We start from the raw sequence: 21214 nt of genomic DNA, 5'->3' as shown, positions 1-21214 counted from the left end.
GTTGCTCAGTTGCAAAAAATAAACAACCCTGTGGGCTTAAAGCGGACCCAGACCAAACATTTTTAGTTGCACCACTGTGACACATACAAAGATAAATAAACACTCCTTCACGCCTATGAGCATTTCAATGCATGCTTTTCACCCTTCTCTTTTCATAACTAGGGTTATACAGGTGGCAGCCATTAGCAATTCCTCCTTTGCTGGACACCATCTACTCCACCAGTCTGCTGCATTCTGTCCCGGCAATATGAAAGGAATAAATGTAAAATATTTGATATTTGTCATCATGCAGCTGAAAAAAGGCTGCTATTTATTATTATAATTTAGAAAATAGATTTTATTTCTGAAATCTTGTATTTTTAATTTGGGTCCACTTTAAAAAGACTCCGTAACAAAAATTACATCCTGTTTTTTATCATCCTGCAAGTTCCAAAAGATATTCTAATGTGTTCTGGCTTACTGCAACACTTTGTACTATCACAGTCTCTGTAATAAATCAATGTATCTTTCCCCTGTCAGACTTGTCGGCCTGTGTCTGGAAGGCTGCCAAGTTCTTCAGTGTTGTGGTTCTGCTATGAACTCCCCCTTTCAGGCCCCTCTCTGCACACTGCCTGTGTGATATTTAGATTAGTGCAGCTTCTCTCTTCTCTCTTATCTTTTACAAGCTGGATAAATCGTCCTCTGAGCTGGCTGGGCTTTCACATACTGAGGAAATTCAGACAAGGGCAAAGCTGTTTGCAGGAAGAAAAGAGCAGCCTGAAACTTTAGTGCATGAGAGATGCAGGGGGAAAGAAACACACAAATGATCTCTTGAGATTCAAAAGGAAGGGTGTATACAGCCTGCTTGTGTATGGATGTATTTTCTATGTGTGGACATACTGTACATCAACCTACTTCTTGTTTTGGTGGCCATTTTGTTTGTTTATAAACAAACTTTTTAAAACTGTTTTTAACCACTTTTAATGCGGCGGGGAGCGGCGAAATTGTGACAGAGGATAATAGGAGATGTCCCCTAACGCACTGGTATGTTTACTTTTGAGCGATTTTAACAATACAGATTCTCTTTAAGCGGTTAATCAGTGCATTGTAGGATTCTGGCTACACAGCAATATGGCTGGCATGTGGCTGTCTTTTGTGCCACTACTTCCAACATTGCACGTGTATGCTCCTGCATGTCTGTCCCCGTCACTTAAGGGGCCCATACACTCAGCTGATTTTCGGGCCGATCGATCGAGCGCAAATCGATTGACCAATCGATCGATTTGCGGCCGATTTCGGCCGATTTCGATCGATCTGACATGTTGGAAAATGTAGGCTTATCTCTTGAGATGGCTTATCATTTTGCATTGGACCTTATGGATATCTGATGGCAACAAAATGCCATCAGATCGATTTTCAATCGATTTCATACTGAAATCTATTGGAAATCTGTTCCTAGTAAAAAATGTTCCTAAACACATCAGATAGATCAGAAGATCTACCGATGATCTATCTGCTGCCAATTTAACGAGTGTATGGCCGGCTTTGGTCTCATTGGTACAGTTTTCTTTGTAGGAATAGCTTGCTGTTTAAGCTGGCTCTTTCATGCAGCTTTTTCAATGCATCCCACAGGCCTCTAGCTGTGTCCTCCCCACTTACAGGCTTATGGCTGCCCTGGCTTGTCTCTTTATCCCATTCCTGATGGGTTCACCTGCTCTATCTGTGACAATTACATCCCACAGATCATCTCTAGCTAGCAGCATTTCCATTTTAAACTTCCGTAACTGGTAGTTTCCAGTATTTAGTTTAATCACTAAAGGCAGCCACACACTCAGGGCCGGCCCGCCCATGAGGCGGGGTGAAACGTTTGCCTCAGGCGGCGCTTCTGAGGGGGCGGCACCCGCCCGTCCGTGGGTGTGGAGTGCCGCCCGAGCTGGAGGGGATAGCGGGCAGGAAGGGGGTATTGGGGCTAGCGGCGGGGAGGGGGGTCGGACCCCCCCCCCTCCCTCGCCTGGGTCCCCCGTCCTCAGCTCCCCTCCAGCTTGTTATGCGCGCTGGCTGGCTGGCTGGCTGCAGCTGTAAGAGGCAACGGGCGGGGATCACTCACCTCTTCCTTGTTCCAACGTGCGCTCCACTGACGTCACTTCCTGCGGCGTAGCAGGAAGTGACGTCAGTGGAGCGCACGTTGGAACGAGGAAGAGGTGAGTGATCCCCGCCCGTTGCCTCTTACAGCTGCAGCCAGCCAGCCAGCCAGCGCGCATAACAAGCTGGAGGGGAGCGGAGGACGGGGGACCCAGGCGAGGGAGGGGGGGGGTCCGACCCCCTCCCCGCCGCTAGCCCCAATACCCCCTTCCTGCCCGCTATCCCCTCCAGCTCGGGCGGCCCCCCCACACCCACGGGGGGGGGGGGGGCGCAGCGGCGATTTCTTTAAAGTTTGCCTCAGGCGGCAAATGGTCTAGGGCCGGGCCTGCACACACTGATAGATTTGCAGCAGATTCAACCATCAGATAGATTTCTGTCAGATGCCTGTCAGGTCGAATCTGACAGGAATCTGATGTGTGCCACACACTAGGAACAGATTTCCAATAGATTTCACAATGAAATCTATTAGAAATCTATTGGAAATCAATCTAAATGCATTATTGCACCATTAGATCCAATGCAACTCTGTGGGCCATCGATCTGCTGCCAGCAGCAGACCGACCTAGATTTTCCATTCAGTCAGATAGATCAAAACGATCGAAATCGGCTGCAAATCAATAGATCGGCTGATTCGATAGAATCCATTTCCAATTGATCAATTCTACTTGAATATTATCGAATTGATCGATCGCTGAAATTGACCAGTGTATGGGCCCCTTAAGTTCTGGGCCGCTAGCCATGTCTGCTCTTCGTTATCCGTAGATTGCTGTGCCTTTGAGAGATTCCCTGTAGCTGTTTGCTGAGCTTCACTGGATCACTGTTGGGTGTTGGTCTGGTCTGGGCTGTCTGGAGTTTTGTGATTGGTGTCCCCGTATCTGGGCATCTGGTGACTGCCTGACTTCGGTTACACCCAGGCCTTGTAGCTGCAAGGTATAGGAGCTGAACTATGTGACTCACCAGAACCTACCAGGAGATAAGCAGAGTCCAGTAACAATCCGAGGTCATACACATATAAACAGAAGTATTGAGGTACACAAGGAGCAGGCAAAATCAAGGTCAGGTAATCCTAGGTCGGTCCGGGCAGAGATCAGAGAGTAGTCAGGGATCAGGCAGAAGGTCGGTTCAGGCGGCAGGCAGAAAGTAGTCAGATTCCAGGCAGAAGGTCAGTTCAGGCAGCAGACAGAGGGTAGTCAGATTCCAGGCAGAAGGTCAGTTCAGGCAGCAGGCAGAGAGTAGTCAGATTCCAGGCAGAAGGTCAGTTCAGGCAGCAGGCAGAGAGTAGTCAGATTCCAGGCAGAAGGTCAGTTTAGGCAGCAGGCAGAGAGTAGTCAGATTCCAGGCAGAAGGTCAGTTTAGGCAGCAGGCAGAGAGTAGTCAGGGATCAGGCAGAAGGTCAGTTCAGGCGGCAGGCAGAGAGTAGTCAGATTCCAGGCAGAAGTCAGTTCAGGCGGCAGGCAGAGAGTAGTCAGATTCCAGGCAGAAGGTAAGTTCAGGCAGCAGGCAGGGAGTAGTCAGATTCCAGGCAGAAGGTCAGTTCAGGCGGCAGGCAGAGAGTAGTCAGATTCCAGGCACAGTCGGTACACAGATAATCAATAAGCAATAAATCGCACTCAGCAGAAGCACACAGCCAAAGCTATCACGGGCAATGACAGAAAGCACTCAGCAGGTTTAAATACTTGATGCAACCAATCAGTGGCCAGCCACATGCACACAGCAGCCAATCACACACAGGCAATAATCCTGTTTAGTAGCAATACATGTCAACTGACTAACCAGTCAGCTGACCAGCAAAACATCCTGACTGTTTGTTAGCTATAGCATGCTGGTCAAGGGCATCGCCTCCGACATGAGAGACCAGGGTTCAATCCCGACCAGGGTCAGCATCCATTATTTATAAAATAAACCCCTGCCTAAGTGTCAGCTGACTATCCTGTCAGCTGACACCAGGGCTGTGGAGTCGGTACAAAAATCTTCCGACTCCGAATCCGACTCCTCAGTTTCTGAAACCACGACTCCGACTCCAACTCCGACTCCGGGTACCCAAAATTGCTCAGACACCGACTCCTCGACTCCTTAGTCTAATACTTAACAGGGCTGTGGATTTTGTACAAAAATCATGCGACTCTGACTCCTGACTCCGACTCCTCAGTTTCTGAAACCACGACTCCAACTCCGACACCGGGTGCCCAAAATTGCCCCAACTCCGACTCCTCGACTCCGATTCCAACTCCGACTCCACAGCCCTGGCTGACACTACCTCTGTCGCCGCCTCAGACCATACTGCGGCCGAGAGGAGCGAGACATCCGCCCACCAGTATGCGCAGAGCGATCCCCAGTGCACGCATCACCAGCAGAGGACGGCAGTGGAAGTGGAGGACCCGACATGACTCTCATCAGGAGGGGTCGCATTGCGGGAACCTCCAGGTGAGTTCCTAACAGAATACAGGAAATCACAATACCATAGAGATCATCATTGCACAGACAGTGACATGTTGTGGCTGCTTTACTATACTGCAGTTCAATCCCGTTGTCCAATCTACATGATACAATTATTTATACGATTCTATTTACGATCCGATTAAATCCGACATGTCTGGTCGGGATTCGATTCGATTCAATTTGATTTGCCATTGCAAAACAATGGCAAACCGAATTGAATCGAATCCCGATTGGACATGTCGGATTTAATCGGATCGTAAATAGAATCGTAATCGAATCGTATAAAGAATCGTATCGTGTAGATTGGGCTTAACAGAGCAGCAAATACCCCCCACACCCTGCCCTTGTTACTCTATTCCAACACCCGGGCTAATCCAGTGACTGGCAGCTGGCTGAGGCACTCCTGTTGCCACTTTGATGTAAGAGGTGGGATAGCCTGCCTGATGCTGCTTTTTAATCTTATCTTGTGAGATGCAGCAGATCTCTGGTGGAGGATAAACTACTCATTTCATTTGGATGTACTGTAGTCCACTATCACTGTTCTCTTCTTCATTAGCTGTTTTTAATCTTTTAGGTCGTTCTGCAGTCAACACTTCCAGGACACAGCATGGCGAAACTGGTAAGGTGATACTCTGGGCAGTTTTTAGGCCTAACAGTTGTTGTGATGTGGCAGACAGAAGTCCCCCCAGTACTGGGTAGCTCCCATGATAGGTGGCCTTTCCAGTAGTTGGTAGCCAGATGTGTCCCTCAGTATAGGTAGTTAAAGAGACCCCCCCCCCCAGTATAGGTAACCAGATGTGTCCCTCAGTATAGGTAGCCATAGAGCCCCCACGTATAGGTAGCCAGAGACACTCCCCCAGTATAGGTAGCAAGAGAGCCCCCCCAGTATAGGTAGCCAGAGTGTCCACCCCCCCCAGTATAGGTAGCCAGAGAGTCCCCCCCAGTATAGGTAGCCAGAGAACCCCCCCCCCAGTATTGGTAGCCAGAGAGCCACCCAGTATAGGTAGCCGGAGAGTCCCGCCTCCCCCCCAGTATAGGTAGCCAGAGAGTCCCCCCCCAGTATAAGTAGCCCAAGAGTCCCCCCCCAGTATAGGTAGCCAGAGAGACCCCCCCAGTATAGGTAGCCAGAGAGCCCCCAGTATAGGTAGCCAGAGAGCCCCCAAGTATAGGTAGCCAGAGACACCCCCCCAGTATAGGTAGCAAGAGAGCCCCCCCAGTATAGGTAGCCAGAGAGTTCCCCCCCAGTATTGGTAGCCAGAGAGCCCCCCAGTATAGGTAGCCGGAGAGTCCCCATAGTATAAGTAGCCAGAGAATGTTACCCCCCCAAGTATAGGTAGCCGACGAAGCAGAAACGCGTCATGACGTCATACGCACACTGATACCAAGCCACGCCCACCCTCCAGTGAGATGACTTCCAGGCCACCGGAGATCGCGCTGCTGACCTCAGCGCATTTTCATGTACTGCCAGGGTCGGAAGCAGTTGGATGTACCGCTGATATGCGAGTTTTTATGGCAATCTTGTAAGTACCATATTGTTTTGTAAATAAAATTCACCCTTTTGATATTGCACTATGGAGCGCTCCATTTCTACCTAGATAGGTAGCCAGAGAGCCTCCCAGTATAGGTAGCCAGAGAACCTCTCTCCCAGTATAAGCAGCCAGAGCCCCCCCCCCCTCCCAGTATAGGTAGCCAGAGAGTCTCCCCCCCCCCCCCCAGTATAGGCAGCCAGAGCCCCTCCCCCCAGTATAGGTAGCTGGAGAGTCCCCCCCCCCCCAGTATAAGTAGTCAGAGAGTGATCTCCCCCCAGTATTTGTAGCCTGAGAGCCCGCCCGGTATAGGTAGCCAGAGAGCCCCGCCCCACCAGTATAGGTAGCCAGAGCGTCCCCCCAGTATAGGTAGAAAGAGAGTCCCCCCAGTACAGGTAGCCAGAGAACCTCCAGTATAAGTAGCCAGAGAGCCCCCCTCCCCAGTATAGGTAACCAGAGAGTCTCCCAGTATATGTAGCCAGAGATTCCCCCCCCCCCTCCCAGTATAGGTAGCCAGAGGAGCCCCCAGTATAGGTAGCCAGAGAGCTTCTAGTACAGGTAGTCAGAGAGCCCCCCCACTATAGGTAGCCAGAGAGCTCCCCAGTACAGGTAGCCAGAGAGTCCCGTCCCCCCCAGTATAGGTAGCCAGAGAGATTCCCCCTCAAGTATAGGTAGACAAACAGTCCCCCAGTATAGGTAGTCTGAGAGCCCCCCCAGTATAGGTAGCTAGAGAGCCTCCCAGTACAGGTAGCCAGAGAGTCCCCCCAGTATAGGTTGCCAGAGAGCAATACCCACACACAGCCTTCCCCCCCCACACACACACACACATACACAGTATAGGTAGCCAGAGGGCTCCCCCCTTTTTGCAGATGTGGGCTATTTAACTTGCTTACCTGAAGTTGAAAAACATTTACATGAAGCCATGGAAACTGCCAGTACAATTAAAGGACATCTGACCTGAGAGGAATAGGGAGGCTGCCATATGTATTTACTTTTAAACAATTCAGATTGCCTGGCAGTCCTGCTGATCCTTAGACTCTAATAGCATAAAGGACAACTGACCTACGAGAGTCAATTATAGTCAAGCAGTGATTTTTGATAGAAGTTGTTTTTTTTCTCCTGGCCACATCTTTCTGCCTGTAGATACCCCAGCCAAGCCAGAGATCATATTGGGCATCACTCAGCACGGCCTGGTTGTCAGCTGCTTCTCTGCCTCCAAGATTCCGGTAATCCAATACGAGCTGATTCAGGACAGCAAAGTTGTGCAGAACGTGACCGTCCACACCAACCAACCGGCCAACTTCACCATCCAGACGTCGGGAGCCATGCAGCTGCAGTGTCTTGCCAGGGGCCCGCTCGGCAGGGAGGCCTTGAGTATTGTTCAGAATGTGAGCGTGGACAAAGGTAAGGACCGCCTGTCTGGGGGGTTACAATGAATGCAGCAAATAGACTTCATGCTGCTTCAGAGCGGTAAGCCTGTCCAGCAAAAATGAAAGATGAAAGCCATCTCAGGTTCTATACTTACCTGGGGCTTAAGCCCCCCTTGAGGCCGCTCAGTCCCTTACTGCCTCCCACGAGTGGCTCCTGTCACCTGCAATACAAAGCGTGGTAGTGCTGTGGAAGTGCAGATCGCTCCAAGCTGCAAGAAAACAATGGGGGAGTGCCCCTGGCCTGGCCATGCATGCGTGATGAAAAGCTACTCGCCCAGGCTTTCGGGCCGTATTGTGGGTGACAAGAGCCACCCGCGGAGACGGCAAGGGATTGAGCGGCCTCAAGGGGGCTTAAAGAGAACCAGAGACGAAGCACACTCACGTATTTTATCATATATATCAATGAGAACATGACAGTAAACACCTACTCTGCTCTTTGTTTCATTCTTCTCTGCTAAATCTGCCTGTTATCAGCTCTAGTAAGAATTAGAGTTGGGCCGAACCTCCGATTTTAGGTTCGCGAACCTGGTTCGCGAACTTCCGCGGAAGGTTCGGTTCGCGTTAAAGTTCGCGAACCGCAATAGACTTCAATGGGGATGCGAACTTTGAAAAAAAAAATAATTATGCTGGCCACAAAAGTGATGGAAAAGATGTTTCAAGGGGTCTAACACCTGGAGGGGGGCATGGCGGAGTGGGATACATGCCAAAAGTCCCGGGGAAAAATCTGGATTTGACGCAAAGCAGCGTTTTAAGGGCAGAAATCACATTGAATGCTAAATGACAGGCCTAAAGTGCTTTCAAACATCTTGCATGTGTATACATCAATCAGGTAGTGTAATTGAGGTACTGCTTCACACTGACACACCAAACTCACCGTGTAACGCACCGCAAACAGCTGTTTGTGTAGTGACGGCCGTGCTGGACTGGTGCGCACCATGGCGAGAGTGCAGGTTTTGGTGGCTTTTTCACTGAACAGGTATACAGTGGCGGGTCCACTGAACAGAACAGGTATGCAGTGGCGGGTTCACTAAACAGAACAGGTATACAGTGGCGGGTTCACAGAACAGGTATGCAGTGGCAGGTTCACTGAACACAACAGGTATGCAGTGGCGGGTTCACTGAACAGGTATACAGTGGCGGGTACACTGAACAGAACAGGTATGCAGTGGCGGGTTCACTAAACAGAACAGGTATACAGTGGCGGGTTCACTAAACAGAACAGGTATACAGTGGCGGGTTCACAGAACAGGTATGCAGTGGCAGGTTCACTGAACACAACAGGTATGCAGTGGCGGGTTTACTGAACAGGTATACAGTGGCGGGTCCACTGAACAGAACAGGTATGCAGTGGCGGGTTCACTGAACAGGTATACAGTGGCGGGTCCACTGAACAGAACAGGTATGCAGTGGCGGGTTCACTGAACAGGTATGCAGTGGTGGGTTCACAGAACAGGTATGCAGTGGTGGGTTCACAGCACAGGTATGCAGTGGTGGGTTCACAGCACAGGTATGCAGTGGTGGATTCAATGAACAGGTATACAGTGGCGGGTCCACTGAACAGAACAGGTATGCAGTGGCAGGTTCACTGAACAGGTATGCAGTGGTGGGTTCACAGCACAGGTATGCAGTGGTGGGTTCACAGAACAGGTATGCAGTGGTGGGTTCACAGCACAGGTATGCAGTGGTGGGTTCAATGAACAGGTATACAGTGGCGGGTCCACTGAACAGAACAGGTATGCAGTGGCAGGTTCACTGAACAGGTATGCAGTGGTGGGTTCACAGCACAGGTATGCAGTGGTGGGTTCACAGAACAGGTATGCAGTGGTGGGTTCACAGCACAGGTATGCAGTGGTGGGTTCAATGAACAGGTATACAGTGGCGGGTCCACTGAACAGAACAGGTATGCAGTGGCAGGTTCACTGAACAGGTATGCAGTGGTGGGTTCACAGCACAGGTATGCAGTGGTGGGTTCACTGAACAGGTATGCAGTGGTGGGTTCACAGCACAGGTATGCAGTGGTGGGTTCACAGCACAGGTATGCAGTGGTGGGTTCACAGCACAGGTATGCAGTGGTGGGTTCACAGAACAGGTATGCAGCCAGACAGGAACAAGTTAAGCCTAACTAATCTTTCCCTGAGAGACAGTCTGCAGCAGCTTGCCCTACTCTCACTAACGCAGGCAGCACACGAGTGACCGTAATGGCCGCCGCTGCCTGCCTTATATAAGGGGGGGTGGGGCTCCAGGGGCTAGTGTAGCCTAATTGGCTACACTGGGCCTGCTGACTGTGATGTAGAGGGTCAAAGTTGACCCTCCATGTGCATTATGGGGCGAACCGAACTTCCGCAAAGGTTCGCCTGCGGGACGCGAACGCGAACCACTGAAGTTCGCATGGAACCGTTCGCAGGCGAACCGTTCGGCCCAACTCTAGTAAGAATCACCGACTGAGCATTCAGTTTAACTTTCACCGGAATGATTATATCTGAGTCAGTCTTCTGTGATGTCTTTTCAAGCCCAAGCCTGCCCCCTGCTGGCTCTGCTTTCCTGCTACTAGGATACATAGCAGCAAAGCAGAGTCAGAAGGGGGCAGACTTGAGAAGACATCACAGAAGACTGACTCAGCTATAATCATTACAGAGCAAAGCTAGACTAAATGCTCAGTCGGGGATTCATATCAGGGCTGATAACAGGCAGATTTAGCAGAGAAGAATGAAACAAAGAGCAGAGTAGGTGTTTACTGTCATGTTCTCATTGATATTTATGATAAAATACATGTGGGTGCTTCGTCTCTGGTTCTCTTTAACGAGGCCCGAGGTAAGTATGGAACTAGAGATGGCTTTCATCTTAGGTACACTTTAGTTTCAAACGTTTTATTGAATTTTTTTTTAAATAATCAAACAGCTTTGAATAGACCCCTAACAAAGGGCACATTTCAGAAATATAAAGAACAAGAGAACAATAAACAACATAAACAAGCAAGTCAGTACATAAGTCGTTGGAACAGAGCCGGTACAAGGTCCTCCAGCACCCAAGGCTGAGACACCAAAGTGCGCCCCTCCATCCCTCCCACCCCAGCCGTCACACACTGACTGCTATTAGACTAAGAGGCCCCTCCCCATCCCTCCCACCCCAGCCGTCACACACTGATTGCTATTAGACTAAGAGGCCCCTCCCTCATCCCTCCCACCCCAGCCGTCACACACTGATTGCTATTAGACTAAGAGGCCCCTCCCTCATCCCTCCCACCCCAGCCGTCACACACTGATTGCTATTAGACTAAGAGGCCCCTCCCCATCCCTCCCACCTCAGCTGTCACACACTGATTGCTATTAGACTAAGAGGCCCCTCCCCACCCCTCCCACCCCAGCTGTCACACACTGATTGCTATTAGACTAAGAGGCCCCTCCCTCATCCCTCCCACCCCAGCCGTCACACACTGATTGCTATTAGACTAAGAGGCCCCTCCCCATCCCTCCCACCTCAGCTGTCACACACTGATTGCTATTAGACTAAGAGGCCCCTCCCTCATCCCTCCCACCCCAGCCATCACACATTAATTGCTATTAGACTAAGAGGCCCCTCCCCATCCCTCCCACCCCAGCTGTCACACACTGATTGCTATTAGACTAAGAGGCCCCTCCCTCATCCCTCCCTCCCCAGCCGTCACACATTGATTGCTATTAGACTAAGAGGCCCCTCCCCATCCCTCCCACCCCAGCTGTCACACACTGATTGCTATTACACTAAGAGGCCCCTCCTCCATCCCTCCCACCCCAGCCGTCACACATTGATTGCTATTAGACTAAGAGGCCCCTCCTCCATCCCTCCCACCCCAGCTGTCACACACTGATTGCTATTACACTAAGAGGCCCCTCCCCCATCCCTCCCACCCCAGCCGTCACACACTGATTGCTATTACACTAAGAGGCCCCTCCTCCATCCCTCCCACCCCAGCCGTCACACACTGATTGCTATTACACTAAGAGGCCCCTCCCCCATCCCTCCCACCCCAGCCATCACACACTGATTACTATTACACTAAGAGGCCCCTCCTCCATCCCTCCCACCCCAGCCGTCACACACTGATTGCTATTACACTAAGAGGCCCCTCCCCATCCCTCCCACCCCAGCTGTCACACACTGATTACTATTACACTAAGAGGCCCCTCCCCCATCCCTCCCACCCCTGCCGTCACACACTGATTACTATTACACTAAGAGGCCCCTCCTCCATCCCTCCCACCCCAGCCGTCACACACTGATTGCTATTACACTAAGAGGTGCCACAGGGCTCACAACCTCCCCAACACCTTAATCTCTAGTTATCTGGCTTGCAGTCACTGCCATGTATCCCCTTTTCTTATTTCTTTCTGCTTCAAACACAATTAGGAATGACAGCTGAATGAATTCTGCGCCCCCCTCCTACACTGCGCCCTGAGGCTGGAGCCTCTCCAACCTATGCCTCGGCCCGGGCCTGCGTTGGAATGTAGATGACGTATGGATGCATAAAAAGGTCTCAAAAGGATAGAGCACAGGAGCGCGGTCCCAGTGAGGCTGAAGCAGATAGCCAGGGTTGCCAAGTTTTGGTGAAGGAAAGAGTTGTATCATTGATTACTGCTAGCAATCTTTCCGAGATTAAAATGTCGATAATAATGGAATCCATGAGGTTTAGGGATAGAGTGGGTTTCATCCACTGATGAGCAATGTGAGCGGCGAGCTGCTTTAGCAACATGTTGGGCGAGTCTGTGTTGTGGAAATGTCCACTTCTGTGGTTTATTGCCCAATAGTAATTGCAATGGGTCAGGAGAGAGGCACCATGGCGAGAGTGCAGGTTTTGGTGGCTTTTTCACTGAACAGGTATACAGTGGCGGGTCCACTGAACAGAACAGGTATGCAGTGGCGGGTTCACTAAACAGAACAGGTATACAGTGGCGGGTTCACAGAACAGGTATGCAGTGGCAGGTTCACTGAACACAACAGGTATGCAGTGGCGGGTTCACTGAACAGGTATACAGTGGCGGGTACACTGAACAGAACAGGTATGCAGTGGCGGGTTCACTAAACAGAACAGGTATACAGTGGCGGGTTCACTAAACAGAACAGGTATACAGTGGCGGGTTCACAGAACAGGTATGCAGTGGCAGGTTCACTGAACACAACAGGTATGCAGTGGCGGGTTTACTGAACAGGTATACAGTGGCGGGTCCACTGAACAGAACAGGTATGCAGTGGCGGGTTCACTGAACAGGTATACAGTGGCGGGTCCACTGAACAGAACAGGTATGCAGTGGCGGGTTCACTGAACAGGTATGCAGTGGTGGGTTCACAGAACAGGTATGCAGTGGTGGGTTCACAGCACAGGTATGCAGTGGTGGGTTCACAGCACAGGTATGCAGTGGTGGATTCAATGAACAGGTATACAGTGGCGGGTCCACTGAACAGAACAGGTATGCAGTGGCAGGTTCACTGAACAGGTATGCAGTGGTGGGTTCACAGCACAGGTATGCAGTGGTGGGTTCACAGAACAGGTATGCAGTGGTGGGTTCACAGCACAGGTATGCAGTGGTGGGTTCAATGAACAGGTATACAGTGGCGGGTCCACTGAACAGAACAGGTATGCAGTGGCAGGTTCACTGAACAGGTATGCAGTGGTGGGTTCACAGCACAGGTATGCAGTGGTGGGTTCACAGAACAGGTATGCAGTGGTGGGTTCACAGCACAGGTATGCAGTGGTGGGTTCAATGAACAGGTATACAGTGGCGGGTCCACTGAACAGAACAGGTATGCAGTGGCAGGTTCACTGAACAGGTATGCAGTGGTGGGTTCACAGCACAGGTATGCAGTGGTGGGTTCACTGAACAGGTATGCAGTGGTGGGTTCACAGCACAGGTATGCAGTGGTGGGTTCACAGCACAGGTATGCAGTGGTGGGTTCACAGCACAGGTATGCAGTGGTGGGTTCACAGCACAGGTATGCAGTGGTGGGTTCACAGAACAGGTATGCAGCCAGACAGGAACAAGTTAAGCCTAACTAATCTTTCCCTGAGAGACAGTCTGCAGCAGCTTGCCCTACTCTCACTAACGCAGGCAGCACACGAGTGACCGTAATGGCCGCCGCTGCCTGCCTTATATAAGGGGGGGTGGGGCTCCAGGGGCTAGTGTAGCCTAATTGGCTACACTGGGCCTGCTGACTGTGATGTAGAGGGTCAAAGTTGACCCTCCATGTGCATTATGGGGCGAACCGAACTTCCGCAAAGGTTCGCCTGCGGAACGCGAACCACTGAAGTTCGCATGGAACCGTTCGCAGGCGAACCGTTCGGCCCAACTCTAGTAAGAATCACCGACTGAGCATTCAGTTTAACTTTCACCGGAATGATTATATCTGAGTCAGTCTTCTGTGATGTCTTTTCAAGCCCAAGCCTGCCCCCTGCTGGCTCTGCTTTCCTGCTACTAGGATACATAGCAGCAAAGCAGAGTCAGAAGGGGGCAGACTTGAGAAGACATCACAGAAGACTGACTCAGCTATAATCATTACAGAGCAAAGCTAGACTAAATGCTCAGTCGGGGATTCATATCAGGGCTGATAACAGGCAGATTTAGCAGAGAAGAATGAAACAAAGAGCAGAGTAGGTGTTTACTGTCATGTTCTCATTGATATTTATGATAAAATACATGTGGGTGCTTCGTCTCTGGTTCTCTTTAACGAGGCCCGAGGTAAGTATGGAACTAGAGATGGCTTTCATCTTAGGTACACTTTAGTTTCAAACGTTTTATTGAATTTTTTTTTAAATAATCAAACAGCTTTGAATAGACCCCTAACAAAGGGCACATTTCAGAAATATAAAGAACAAGAGAACAATAAACAACATAAACAAGCAAGTCAGTACATAAGTCGTTGGAACAGAGCCGGTACAAGGTCCTCCAGCACCCAAGGCTGAGACACCAAAGTGCGCCCCTCCATCCCTCCCACCCCAGCCGTCACACACTGACTGCTATTAGACTAAGAGGCCCCTCCCCATCCCTCCCACCCCAGCCATCACACACTGATTGCTATTAGACTAAGAGGCCCCTCCCTCATCCCTCCCACCCCAGCCGTCACACACTGATTGCTATTAGACTAAGAGGCCCCTCCCTCATCCCTCCCACCCCAGCCGTCACACACTGATTGCTATTAGACTAAGAGGCCCCTCCCCATCCCTCCCACCTCAGCTGTCACACACTGATTGCTATTAGACTAAGAGGCCCCTTCCCACCCCTCCCACCCCAGCTGTCACACACTGATTGCTATTAGACTAAGAGGCCCCTCCCTCATCCCTCCCACCCCAGCCGTCACACACTGATTGCTATTAGACTAAGAGGCCCCTCCCCATCCCTCCCACCTCAGCTGTCACACACTGATTGCTATTAGACTAAGAGGCCCCTCCCTCATCCCTCCCACCCCAGCCATCACACATTAATTGCTATTAGACTAAGAGGCCCCTCCCCATCCCTCCCACCCCAGCTGTCACACACTGATTGCTATTAGACTAAGAGGCCCCTCCCTCATCCCTCCCTCCCCAGCCGTCACACATTGATTGCTATTAGACTAAGAGGCCCCTCCCCATCCCTCCCACCCCAGCTGTCACACACTGATTGCTATTACACTAAGAGGCCCCTCCTCCATCCCTCCCACCCCAGCCGTCACACATTGATTGCTATTAGACTAAGAGGCCCCTCCTCCATCCCTCCCACCCCAGCTGTCACACACTGATTGCTATTACACTAAGAGGCCCCTCCCCCATCCCTCCCACCCCAGCCGTCACACACTGATTGCTATTACACTAAGAGGCCCCTCCTCCATCCCTCCCACCCCAGCCGTCACACACTGATTGCTATTACACTAAGAGGCCCCTCCCCCATCCCTCCCACCCCAGCCATCACACACTGATTACTATTACACTAAGAGGCCCCTCCTCCATCCCTCCCACCCCAGCCGTCACACACTGATTGCTATTACACTAAGAGGCCCCTCCCCATCCCTCCCACCCCAGCTGTCACACACTGATTGCTATTACACTAAGAGGCCCCTCCCCCATCCCTCCCACCCCTGCCGTCACACACTGATTACTATTACACTAAGAGGCCCCTCCTCCATCCCTCCCACCCCAGCCGTCACACACTGATTGCTATTACACTAAGAGGTGCCACAGGGCTCACAACCTCCCCAACACCTTAATCTCTAGTTATCTGGCTTGCAGTCACTGCCATGTATCCCCTTTTCTTATTTCTTTCTGCTTCAAACACAATTAGGAATGACAGCTGAATGAATTCTGCGCCCCCCTCCTACACTGCGCCCTGAGGCTGGAGCCTCTCCAACCTATGCCTCGGCCCGGGCCTGCGTTGGAATGTAGATGACGTATGGATGCATAAAAAGGTCTCAAAAGGATAGAGCACAGGAGCGCGGTCCCAGTGAGGCTGAAGCAGATAGCCAGGGTTGCCAAGTTTTGGTGAAGGAAAGAGTTGTATCATTGATTACTGCTAGCAATCTTTCCGAGATTAAAATGTCGATAATAATGGAATCCATGAGGTTTAGGGATAGAGTGGGTTTCATCCACTGATGAGCAATGTGAGCGGCGAGCTGCTTTAGCAACATGTTGGGCGAGTCTGTGTTGTGGAAATGTCCACTTCTGTGGTTTATTGCCCAATAGTAATTGCAATGGGTCAGGAGAGAGGGGAGTTCTGGTTGCTGTGCTGATGGCAGAAGCGACCTGGGCCCAAAATCTCTTCACTATGGGGCAGAACCACCAGATATGTGCTAGGTCTCCCGTTCGCCCACACCTTCTAAAGCAGGGGTAGGGAACCTACGGCGCGGGAGCCAGATGTGGCTCTTTTGATGACTGCATCTGGCTCACAGACAAATCAGCAGGGGTTGATTCACTAAGAAGCAACACTGCTCAAGCAGCGCTGTGGCAGCGCAAGTCTGGCAGCGCAAGTAACATTTTCAATGTAAGCATGCTACTGCTGTAGCATGCACTACTAACTTACTGGCGCTATCCCAAAACTAATGGCTGCTCCAATTGTCCCACTCTAGACCCAGTCAGGTCCAGTGACTTTGTAGAATGAGATCCCCGCACTTTGATTGACCCAATAGGCTGCCTGTCACTTGACAGGCAGCCTATTGGGCAAAGTGTGGGGATCTCGTCCTACAAAGTGAATTAACTCCTGGGTCAGTTAGCTAATTGTACAAGCTGTTAGTCTGTATTTCTCCTGTCTGGCTCTCAGGGAAATTGCTGATGTTGCTGAAACCCAAGAGAAGCTGAAGACGTGTCTCACACTTCTGCTGCCCGGAGGATCAACTGTATACACATCACCATGGCAACTGGGCAACATGACCCTCTGCTGCGCATGCGTACTGTTTCAGCTTGAAACATTGTATGTTTGGCTCTCACCGAATTACATTTTAAAATGTGTGGCGTTTATGGCTCTCTCAGCCAAAAAGGTTCCTGACCCCTGCTCTAAAGCATAAGGGGGAATTGTCTTCAGGGATAATGTGCATTTTTTTAGGGGTGAGATATGTGCCATGCAGGAGTTTATAATTAGGTTCTAAATGAGAGAAGTAGTTACTTCCTCTAGTTAAGGTAAGACAACATTTGGTCCATTGTTTAGTGGTGAGAGATAGGTCCAGGTCGCTTTCCCATGCTTCCATTGATGTTATTTTGGTAAACTCCTAAGGTTGCGAAATTACAGAGCACAGGTAGGAGATTAGACCACCTTCTAATGGGCGGTGAGAGCACCAGCAGTGCTGCTCGGATACCATTTTTCACTATCTGGAACTAATTCGGATCCGGATACCCCTCTATCTGATCCAGGTCGGATATCTGGATCAAAAATTTTCCAATCCGAATCAGATATCCGACCGCAATATCCGATGGATTCGGATATCCGGATGGAAAACCGGAAGTGGCCTTTAAATTTCTATAAAAACGTTTTTTTTAGGGTATATGAGGCATGTAGCATCATTATTTTGTAAAGGGAAACACTAATTGATGATGTGGGGACTTAAAATCCCCCCCCCCCCCCCCAAAAAAAAATGGCTGTCAATTAACATCAGGACTAGGTTCCAGGAAGCGGTCGTACTGCCGCAGTTGGGGCCTCCCCACAACTTGGACAGCACAGACACCTCCCAAAAAATTACACAGCTATTGTAACATTCAGTATTAGTGTACCTGTACCATTCAGTATTAGTATAACTGTAACATTTAGTATTAGTGTAACTGTAGCATTCAGTATTAGTATAACTGTAGCATTCAGTATTAGTGTAACTGTAGCATTCAGTATTAGTATAACTGCAACATTCAGTATTAGTGTAACTGTCGCATTCAGTATTAGTGTAACTGCAACATTCAGTATTAGTGTAACTGTAGCATTCAGTATTAGTGTAACTGTACCATTCAGTATTAGTGTAACTGTAGCATTCAGTATTAGTGTAACTGTAGCATTTAGTATTAGTATAACTGTAGCATTCAGTATTAGTGTAACTGTAGCCTTCAGTATTAGTGTAACTGTAGCCTTCAGTATTAGTGTAACTGCAACATTCAGTATTAGTGTAACTGTCGCATTCAGTATTAGTGTAACTGTTCCATTCAGTATTAGTATAACTGTAGCATTCAGTATAAGTATAACTGTAGCATTCAGTATTAGTATAACTGTACCATTCAGTATTAGTATAACTGCAACATTCAGTATTAGTGTAACTGTCGCATTCAGTATTAGTATAACTGTCGCATTCAGTATTAGTATAACTGTAGCATTCAGTATTAGTAAACATGTAGCATTCAGTATTAGTATAACTGTAGCATTCAGTATTAGTGTAACTGCAACATTCAGTATTAGTGTAACTGTCGCATTCAGTATTAGTGTAACTGTCGCATTCAGTATTAGTATAACTGTGGCATTCAGTATTAGTATAGCTGTAGCATTCAGTATTAGTATAACTGTAACATTCAGTATTAGTATAACTGTAGCATTCAGCATTAGTATAACTGTAGCATTCAGTATTAGTATAACTGTAGCATTCAGTATTAGTATAAATGTAGCATTCAGTATTAGTATAACTGTAGCATTCAGTATTAGTATAACTGTAGCATTCAGTATTAGTATAACTGTACCATTCAGTATTAGTGTAACTGCAACATTCAGTATTAGTGTAACTGTAGCATTCAGTATTAGTGTAACTGTAGCATTCAGTATTAGTGTAACTGCAACATTCAGTATTAGTGTAACTGTAGCATTCAGTATTAGTATAACTGTTGCATTCAGTATTAGTATAACTGTAGCATTCAGTATTAGTATAGCTGTAGCATTCAATATTAGTATAACTGTAGCATTCAGTATTAGTATAGCTGCAGCATTCAGTATTAGTATAACTGCAGCATTCAGTATTAGTATAACTGTAGCATTCAGTATTAGTATAACTGTAGCATTCAGTATTAGTATAACTGTAGCATTCAGCATTAGTATAACTGTAGCATTCAGTATTAGTGTAACTGTCGCATTCAGTATTAGTATGACTGTAGCATTCAGTATTAGTATAGCTGTAGCATTCAGTATTAGTATAACTGTAGCATTCAGCATTCGTATAACTGTAGCATTCAGTATTAGTGTAACTGTAACAGTCAGTATTAGTATAACTGTAACATTTAGTATTAGTATAACTGTAGCATTCAGTATTAGTGTAACTGTAGCATTAAGTATTAGTGTAACTGTCGCATTCAGTATTAGTATAACTGTAACATTTAGTATTAGTATAACTGTACCATTCAGTATTATTATAACTGTACCATTCAGTATTAGTGTAACTGCAGCATTCAGTATTAGTATAACTGCAGCATTCAGTATTAGTATAACTGTAGCATTCAGTATTAGTGTAACTGTAGCATTCAGTATTAGTATAACTGTAACATTTAGTATTAGTATAACTGTACCATTCAGTATTATTATAACTGTAACATTCAGTATTAGTGTAACTGTAGCATTCAGTATTAGTGTAACTGTAGTATTCAGTATTAGTATAACTGTACCATTCAGTATTAGTATAACTGTAGCATTCAGTATTAGTATAATTGTAGCATTCAGTATTAGTGTAACTGCAACATTCAGTATTAGTGTAACTGTAGCATTCAGTATTAGTATAACTGTACCATTCAGTATTAGTATAACTGTAGCATTCAGTATTAGTATAATTGTAGCATTCAGTATTAGTGTAACTGTAGCATTCAGTATTAGTGTAACTGTAGCATTCAGTATTAGTGTAACTGTAGCATTCAGTATTAGTATAACTGTAGCATTCAGTATTAGTATAACTGTAGCATTCAGTATTAGTGTAACTGTAGCATTCAGTATTAGTGTAACTGTACCATTCAGTATTAGTGTAACTGTAGCATTCAGTATTAGTATAATTGTAGCATTCAGTATTAGTGTAACTGCAACATTCAGTATTAGTGTAACTGTAGCATTCAGTATTAGTATAACTGTACCATTCAGTATTAGTATAACTGTAGCATTCAGTATTAGTATAATTGTAGCATTCAGTATTAGTGTAACTGTAGCATTCAGTATTAGTATAACTGTACCATTCAGTATTAGTGTAACTGCAACATTCAGTATTAGTGTAACTGTAGCATTCAGTATTAGTGTAACTGTAGCATTCAGTATTAGTGTAACTGCAACATTCAGTATTAGTGTAACTGTAGCATTCAGTATTAGTATAACTGTTGCATTCAGTATTAGTATAACTGTAGCATTCAGTATTAGTATAGCTGTAGCATTCAATATTAGTATAACTGTAGCATTCAGTATTAGTATAGCTGCAGCATTCAGTATTAGTATAACTGCAGCATTCAGTATTAGTATAACTGTAGCATTCAGTATTAGTATAACTGTAGCATTCAGTATTAGTATAACTGTAGCATTCAGCATTAGTATAACTGTAGCATTCAGTATTAGTGTAACTGTCGCATTCAGTATTAGTATGACTGTAGCATTCAGTATTAGTATAGCTGTAGCATTCAGTATTAGTATAACTGTAGCATTCAGCATTCGTATAACTGTAGCATTCAGTATTAGTGTAACTGTAACAGTCAGTATTAGTATAACTGTAACATTTAGTATTAGTATAACTGTAGCATTCAGTATTAGTGTAACTGTAGCATTAAGTATTAGTGTAACTTTCGCATTCAGTATTAGTATAACTGTAACATTTAGTATTAGTATAACTGTACCATTCAGTATTATTATAACTGTACCATTCAGTATTAGTGTAACTGCAGCATTCAGTATTAGTATAACTGCAGCATTCAGTATTAGTATAACTGTAGCATTCAGTATTAGTGTAACTGTAGCATTCAGTATTAGTATAACTGTAACATTTAGTATTAGTATAACTGTACCATTCAGTATTATTATAACTGTAACATTCAGTATTAGTGTAACTGTAGCATTCAGTATTAGTGTAACTGTAGTATTCAGTATTAGTATAACTGTACCATTCAGTATTAGTATAACTGTAGCATTCAGTATTAGTATAATTGTAGCATTCAGTATTAGTGTAACTGCAACATTCAGTATTAGTGTAACTGTAGCATTCAGTATTAGTATAACTGTACCATTCAGTATTAGTATAACTGTAGCATTCAGTATTAGTATAATTGTAGCATTCAGTATT

The 21214-nt window shown here is 47.3% G+C and overlaps 1 protein-coding gene across 5 annotated transcripts in view; it reads left to right on the top strand.

The window, feature by feature from the left end:
- The window catches only part of LOC137542578 (uncharacterized), a 106508-nt gene that overhangs the window by 72117 nt on the left and 13177 nt on the right, over positions 1–21214 (top strand). For all 5 annotated transcript variants that reach the window (XM_068264602.1, XM_068264606.1, XM_068264601.1 and 2 more), the window contains 2 exons: positions 5135–5179; positions 7230–7490. In XM_068264602.1, the coding sequence (XP_068120703.1) occupies positions 5135–5179; positions 7230–7490 (306 nt within the window). The remainder of the gene's footprint in view (positions 1–5134; positions 5180–7229; positions 7491–21214) is intronic.

The sequence above is a fragment of the Hyperolius riggenbachi genome, chromosome 12, assembly GCF_040937935.1.
Source record: "Hyperolius riggenbachi isolate aHypRig1 chromosome 12, aHypRig1.pri, whole genome shotgun sequence".
Classification (NCBI taxonomy): domain Eukaryota; kingdom Metazoa; phylum Chordata; class Amphibia; order Anura; family Hyperoliidae; genus Hyperolius; species Hyperolius riggenbachi.
This window is presented reverse-complemented; position numbering and strand designations above follow the sequence as displayed.